This window comes from Lycium barbarum, chromosome 11 (genome assembly GCF_019175385.1).
Source record: "Lycium barbarum isolate Lr01 chromosome 11, ASM1917538v2, whole genome shotgun sequence".
NCBI lineage: Eukaryota > Viridiplantae > Streptophyta > Magnoliopsida > Solanales > Solanaceae > Lycium > Lycium barbarum.
Window position 1 is genome coordinate 18,395,767 of NC_083347.1, and position 8,486 is coordinate 18,404,252.

Below are 8,486 nucleotides of genomic sequence, written 5' to 3' on the forward strand. Positions count from 1 at the left end.
GGGTTCATCATCAAGATTTGGCTTCTTGCTTGTGAGTAAGTTTCATTTAGCCCCATCAGAAATTGATATAGGTTCAGCCTTTGAAGATACAACAGGAAATCCCTTGATTTTTCACATTCACATACAGGTAAAGGCACAAAAGATTCAAATTCATTCCATAGGCTATTCAGCTTAGTGAAATACACAGACACAAACATTGTACCTTGTGACAGTATTGCAATTTCTCTGTGTAATCCAAAAGTTCTTGAACTATTTATTTTATCAAACCTTTCTTTTAAATCTTCCCACACAGACCAAGCATTAGTAGCATATACCACATCACTTAACAGATTACTAGAAATAGCATTCACCAACCAATACAGGACTTGTAACATCCCAGGCCACTGCTTGTAGAAATTGTTTGCTTTGGGGCCTTCGCCCCTCACGGTTTTAAAATGCGTCTACAAGGGAGAGGTATCCAAGCACTTATAAAGCACGCTTCGTTCTCCTCCCCAACCGATGTGGGATTCGTCTAAACCAATGTGGGATTCGCCTAAGGCAAGCCTTACACTAACCTCCCCTTGGGACTCAGCGTCCTCGCTGAGGTTTTCCCCACCACTGGGTTTGCCCCACCACCGGCCCGGCACCGACTCTAATACCAACTGTAATAGCCCAGGCCACCGTTTGTAGAAATTGTCCACTTTGGGGCCTTCGCCCCTCACGATTTTAAAACGTGTATACAAGGGAGAGGTATCCAAGCACTCTTCGTTCTCCTCCTCAACCGATGTGGGATTCGCCTAAACCAATGTGGGATTCGCCTAAGGCAATCCTTACACTACGAATTACTGAGAAGGCTCAGATAACCCGAAACTACGTAGCCACCATAGGACAAGGATCGGTCCGCCCAGTTAGGACGATTCCTTAATTTTACACTGAATGGATCCATCAGGCACGGTACCACCTTATACCCTGGCAAGGTATTGGGGCTCTGCTGGTCCGGCGAGGTACCAGACTCCACGTACCCACGTGGTGATATCATGTTGTCGGTTTATGAAATGCTCTCCCTACTTATCATGTTTTACTTATGTTATATATATATATACTCATGCTCATGCTCATGTTCATGTCCAGTTTTTCAGTTTCAGTTCTTATCATGTTATTTCATGTCCCATGTTATTTCATTCAGTTGTCTTACATACCAGTACATTCAATGTGCTGACATCCCCTTTTATTGCCCGGGGGCCTGCATTTCACGATACAGGTACTGATTTACAGGACGACGCATATGCTCAGTAGGGCAGCATTCGTATCATCCTATTGGTAAGCCCCATCTCATTCGGGGTTTAGTCAACTCTTTATTTTATGATTAGCTATGCATCTAAGGTATGCTGGGGGCCTTGTCCCAGCGAGTATGTTTTCCATGTTCAGACTTATGTTAGAGGTTTCATAGACTAGACAAGTCAGTTATATCATGTCACACTTTCGGAGTCGTATAGCCATTTTGGCTCATTCATGTTATTTCCACACTCACGTTTAAACAAGTATTTTGATTAAGTATTATGACCTATTGCATTTTATAAAGGCTCATCATGCATTCACGTTATATTCCGCTCATGTTATGCCTCATGATGATTCAGCAATCCATGTGGTTCGCTCGGTCACATGCAGTAAGGCACCGAGTGCCGTGTTTCGCCCAGGCCATGGCTCGGGGCGTGATAGGACTATTGCGTTTACCCTCTCCCATTGCTCCCATATTTTTCTCCAAATTTTCCCTTCTTCCAACTTCCATCTACAAGGCCTAACTTGTTTATTCCTAACAAGGCTAGTCTCATGGATCTATACCACACAGAGTAATTCTCGGCACCAGTCAGTTGAAAAGAAATGAGGGATATTCCACTTACATCAGTGTTATTCATATATAGACGGCGACTATGATCAATGGTCTGATTTGATCCTTGAATTGGTTGTGATCCTGTGTTGTTTGTGTTGTTCTCAGTCTGTGTTTGAGTTGTATTTGTACTAGATGATCCATTAACATGAACCTCGCCATTAAGAGTCATCTTGAATCAAGAACTTTAGACAGAATTTTCAGAAACTTGAAGAAACCAGAAACAGAAAATTTAATAGAAGAATAACTATCCCTCTTAGCGGAATTTAAGAGATAGTTTGTAGAATCTTTTCCATGAACAACTTAATTAGATTGTTCAGGTCTGATACCATGATCTTAATCAGATTTCAATATGAACTCCATGAATGAGAATGAGAAAAGAAGAAAAGAAAGAAGAAGAAACTGAAACTTTTGAGATCAAGAAAATGAAGTAATGAATCTTATTCAATGTAATTCAAGTTGTGTTGTACATAATGAGATGTATGAGATATATATACAAGTGAGATTAGCATCTAGAATCATCTAATCTATAGCTCATAATCTCTCTAACTAATTAACCACAAGTTGGTTAAATAACTAACTTTGTGAACCGAGTAACTAACTTTCAAATAGTCTACTTATTTACCGAATTGCTATCGACTGTTTTAACTATATTTCAAACTATCTCAAATCCTATACATTAACAAATATGAAAGTAGTTTTCATTAGACAGCTTTTCCGACTTGTTTATAAGGTCACTCAACTATTAAAAATGGTGTAATAAAGTTAGTTTTCTTTATTTTGGAATATAAAATTTACTTACTATTGTTATACCACACCAAATTACTAGATTAAAAGCATGAGTTGGGGGTGGTTTCGTCGTCCACCTCCAACTCATGTAAATAAAAAAAATAAAAAAGTGGACCCCATACTAAAAAAATCAAGCAATATAAAAATAAAAAAAGTGGACCCCAGCACTTCCAAACTGTTGTAAAAAAAAACGTGCACCCCATATTAAAAAATCAAACAATATTCATATAATTCCCAAGTATCCCCATTAAGTCAACAATGGTGGATTCATTGTCATATGCATATCAACCCATTAGTGGAAGCAAATGAAATTATTGTACAACAAAAAACGTGGACCCCATATTATTGTTTTTCTTCAAAAGGTTAAAGTAGTCAAACAATGCAATTTCCTTTCTTTTCTTATATTAGCCTGAGATCTAATCTAGATATTTAACTGTTGTATTTGCTATTCCGCCATGTCATATATTTGTTATGTTTACTAAAATAAATATACTTAAAATATTTATATTTTAAAATAATATATAATTTAATTACTTTTTTATTTTTATTCTTACTCTAATAAATGTGAAAAGAGATTAACGTCGTAAAAGAAAAAATAATATTAATAGCCTGTTTGGCCAAGCTTCTAAAATCAGCTTATTTTAAAAAGTACTTTTTTTAAAAAGTACTTTTCAAAAAAGTACTTTTGGCGAAAACAGTTTGTGTTTGGCCAATTAATTTAAAAAGCACTTTTGATAAACAATTAGTGTTTGGCCAAGCTTTTAAAAAATGCTTCTATGTGTATTTTTCTCAAAAATACTTTTCAAAAAAGTGTTTTTGGACAAAAACTTTTATTTTTTTAGCTTCTGAAAAACTGCTTCTGGTACTCCTCAGAAGCACTTATTTTCTCCTAAAAGCTTGGCCAAACACCTCACTTTTTTTCAAATAAGCGCTTATTGAAAAATAAGTACTTTTGGGGGGAAAATAAGCTTGGACAAACAGGTTATAAATGGAGATCAAATAATAAATAAGGCAAATTAGTCAAATTATAATTCTAATTGACGTTTCCTTAAAAAAAAAAGGTGCAAAAGACAACATGACAAGTAAAATAAGCTAAACCAAGAATATTCACCAAAAATTAAAAAATAGTAGTTCTTCGTTTAAATAGAAAATCAAATTTCTACTTTGTTTCGTTTTAAGCATGTAAAATTAATTTAATAATTTGAGTTAGAATTATCCAAATCAAAATTTGATAAAAAATAATAAGTATTGATAGGTCCAATCTACATACATTAACAATAGAATATTTTACCCCTTTAAATTAATCGAATTAAAATTCAAAATATCAACTGATGCTTAAATATTGCTATTGTTTTGTCTCAAAGAGAAGAAAATAGTTTTCTTTTAAACAAGTCTTCTCTTTTACATACACATAAATATACTATAATCCAAAGTGTTAGGTCTGTGCACATTATGGGCATACGCCATCTAGTACAAGGAAGAGATTATTGACGCCTATTATCCTAACATAGGCGCCTCATTAAGGTACGACGGAACAATTTATCTTGCTAGGCGAACATATATAAGACCAACATAGGGGTGTAACGTGCAAGGTTCACAAAGTTATAGTAGTTTTTAATATTTTAGAAAAAAAAAAATACAGTAACAAATAGATTCAGATAGTAATATTGGAAATGGAATACAGTAAAAGGTGCATCCTGTATAGTTGGAGTAAACAAACATCCTCGGAAGGACAAAGAAAACTCCTAAGTACTACTCTTTCCGGATAAAAAAGCGTGTCCACGTATAGGGGCAAAATATAAAAAAATAAGATTATTTTTATCCGGGGGAGTATTAAGGAATCTGCAGTAGGGAAGCTTATGACTAATTGGCAACGGCTTTTAATTCTTTCTTAAATATTGCTAATTACAAAAATTATGATAGACAAGTATAATATTGTTATAGTAATCCTTAAATATATACTAATGTTTGCGTCAAATAGTTAGGTAATCATTATCTGAATTCGCGAGAATAATTAAAAAGTTCCCCGATAATCGCCACAATTGACAAATAGTTTATGGCTCCTGCACTACTTGCTTTCATCTTTTTCGGTCCACTAAACATTTAAGAATTGATAGTTAAAATGCAAGTAGCAGAATTAAAAAAAAAAAAAAAAAAACAAGTTTGCACTTTCTTGCACGATTCAACTAATTTAGTTAATTTATCATCATTATAGTTATAAGAGTGCGTTAATTGAATATAAGGGTGCTTCAATTGAATAATAACTCCCACTACCCGTCTACCTGCGAAACGTACGTGGACCGTAATGTGTAGACATAATTGATATTAAATTTGATCACTATGCATTTGATTGAACTGTTAGACTATACTCATCTGGTGGTCAGTTGGAGCTTTGATATATATATCCACAATTGGACTTTAATATGCCAATTGACTTCTTTTTTTTTTCGTTTTTTCAATATTCGTCTTAAGGTCCCGATTAATTTAAATTCATATTCCGTAAGATCTTTTAAATGAATGAGTATTATATTTCTTATCAGAATATTTATTCTCAGAACCCAAAACTCCGGATCAAAGATGAAGAAATTATATACATTTCACTATTCTGAAAGTAGCCATTTGACAATTACAACTTAAGCAAGATAGATAATAAGATAAGAATACATGTAACATGTCAAGGTTGTAGCACGTAGCCTACGCATTGACTTCATTTTGAAGTTCTTTTTTAAAAGTTTTTCGTCTGTATTATTTTCTTTGTTATTAAGCTGGTTGACTTCTGTGAACAACTTGACTCAATAGTCCGTTTGGCAGCTAAGGTGTAAGATGGCCTCTTCTTTCCATATTCTCATTTCTCCTTCTTTTCGAATATTTTAAGTTTCTTGGAACATAAAAGTACTTAGTTTAAAAAATATATATTATAAAAAGTACATATATTTGATCAAGCTTTTAAAAAAATTAATTATAAATAATACCAGCAATGTGTACGTGCCTTTGAATTAGATAGAATCTTAATTTTTTCAATATAAGTGAAAAAGTTCATCGGAATTTACTTATCCACCCATGGGACTTATCCACCCATGGGACGAAGGCGACAATTCCAAGAAGATTAGTCTATACAATCAGTAATTGGAAAATTTAACATTATCGAATATTACAAACTTAGCTTAACCTGACCACCTAATATGAACAGCCGAACGAAAAGTATGAACTTAAATAAGTACCTGTATGGATAGAATCTAATATAGAGCTTGCTAGCTTCAGCATGAAATAACATATTTCATTATTTATCTATTTGTCTTTTAGTTTGTTCTTTTCTTTCTTTTTCCTGAGAGTCTAAGAATATTCTGTGATAAAATTCTTCTGAAATTTTTTGGCATATATTTGCTGTTGCTATTGTGGTTTCCCTTCCTATTATTTTAGTTTGCTTCTTCACCATTGTATTTCCTTTCTATACTTGATTTTAACATGTCTTTCTTGAGCTGAGGGCCTATTGAAAACAACAATTCTACCTTCATAAGGTAGGGGTAAGATTGTGTACACACCACCCTTCCCAGATTCCCTTTATGAGATTACATTAGGTGTATGTTATTGTATTTTTGAATAAATTTAAGCATTTTTAAACATAAAAGTACTTATTTTAAAAATAAAAATAAAAATTAGCAGGGACGATAAAGACTAAAGCAACTAAAAGTCTTTTAGGCCCCAAATTTTTGGACAAATTTCTATATAATTCATGTAAAAGTATTATCATAATATAAATTTGATACTAAAACATGACTAATTCTTGTACGGAAGTAGTATAATATTTGGAGTGGTACAACGTATATACAACCCTATAAAAAAATTAGTATCCATTTAATTTATTAGTCAAGTCAGTCAGGACAAAGTAACATGTAACGATGTCTATCATGTATAGGAGGCCTAACTGCCCGCTCAAACTACGGCATGCAAGACCACGGTGCCCACCAACGCCACACAAATTTCACCCCAAACCTCAAACGAGTCCGGAACTAAAATGTCCCCCAAAAAAATCATTTTGAATCAAAATACCCCAATAAAAAAAATGTTACAAAAGTACTTTTAGTGCAGTAAAGCACTTCACGGAGACGGAGCCGTTAATGACTACAAGTCTTTAAACAAAAAAGGACTTCGAGCACTTTTCAACCACTAAAACGACAATTCAAAGTATTGTGTATTCTTGATGTGTTGAGCCTATTTTATTAATTGTACAAATATAACTAGGGTTCTATTCTTAACGGCTCCGTCTCCGTGAAGTGCTTTAGCGCAGAAAATTACTGCGCTAAAGGTACTTTTGTAACATTTTTTTTTATTGGGATATTTTGGTTCAAAATGATTTTTTTGGGGCATTTTGGTTCCGGACTCAACCTCAAACCGCCGTTACTTTCACATGTCACATCACATTAGCCCATCTCACACTATAAATACGTGAATAACGTAGTGTTTAAAGTCACTACACACGTTAAGCTCTTTAGGATCGCACATATTATAACACTCTTGTTTAATTTCTTATAGCCTTTCTTATTTGTACGTACCAACACATGAAATTCTTACCTGAATTCGCTTTATGTTTTGGTGGCGCCACTATCACCCCAACGGTGACAGATGGCGCCGCCACCACCGCTACTCCTTCCTGTGAGGAACAAACTCGCAGGGGGAATAGCAGCGAAGTTACAACTCCAACCCCGCATACTACGCGGGGAAGGGGAATTAGAAGGCCAGTAGTAAAGTCGAAAAATGGAGCGAATAATTGGAAACCGGCACTTCGGGTAATCGTTGAAGAAAGAGCTATGTCTGATGTTGTTGACGGTAATGGAGGAGGAAGAAAAGAACGTGCTGCTGTTCCCTCTACTTGTGCTAAATCTGCTGCTAAAGTTAAAGCTAAATCTATTTCTAGATCCAAATTATCACCTAAACATGGCGAAGATTACTGGTACGTACACACGTCTCTCTGTCTTCTCTATCTCTATCCGGGTTGATTTCTCAACTAAGTAATAGTTATTACATCATAAAGTCACTTTGTTGAAGGAAATTGGAATTAAGAAGTAAGGTGACTTTCTTGATACAATAATAACTATAAGTTGAGTGATCATCACATATTTCGAGCTGAGAGTCTATCGGAAACAGTCTTTCTGCCTCACAAAGGTGTTCGTATATCCTACCCTCTCCAAACCCCACTTGTGGGACTACGCTGATATGTTCTTGTTGTGTTGTTGTAGTAGTTGAGTGTGACCATCTGAGATATCAATCTGTTTTATCTCTATCTCTAGAAGAAGAATTGTGGAATTTATGAGCTAATTTTTTTCCTGGGTTTATGTGTATTTTTTGCAGGAAATCCGCAGGTCCGATGGCCGTGCCCGCGTTTGCTCCGACACCATTTTTATTCTGAGCTTTGTAACTTTGTTGTTCTTGTACTATGTAGTAGTATATATGAATGAATTGTGAATATTAGTGATTTATATTTTTGTAACTTTGTTATATTTTATCTCCCTTCTATGTTTTATCTTTTGTATTAGTATTAAAGTTGGAAATTAAATAGAATTATTCGTAATTCATCGGAATCAGTATTTTGAAAGTTACTACTGTATAAATTGAAGTCAATATTGAGTAAATTTGTGCTAGAAGATCTCAAATTCCAAACAAGTTCGACTCAACAGAAATAGTATTGAGGTGTTCAACTTTGCCCTTTTTTCAATCTTCTAAAGGAAAGATAAATCTGGAATTCGCCCATGCTGTGTTTATAAAGATTCTCATCTATGGATGCAAAAATAAATGTTCGATTTAACTCTATTAATTATTAAACTATAAACGA

The 8,486-nt window shown here is 34.4% G+C and overlaps 1 protein-coding gene across 1 annotated transcript; it reads left to right on the top strand.

Moving 5' to 3' along the window:
* The first annotated feature begins 7,126 nt into the window (after positions 1 to 7,126).
* On the top strand, positions 7,127 to 8,235 carry LOC132617198 (uncharacterized). Its single transcript, XM_060332150.1, has 2 exons — positions 7,127 to 7,607; positions 8,006 to 8,235. The coding sequence occupies exons 1-2, from the start codon at positions 7,216 to 7,218 to the stop codon at positions 8,061 to 8,063; spliced, it is 450 nt and encodes a 149-aa protein (XP_060188133.1). The 5' UTR covers positions 7,127 to 7,215; the 3' UTR covers positions 8,064 to 8,235.
* The last annotated feature ends 251 nt before the right edge of the window (positions 8,236 to 8,486 follow it).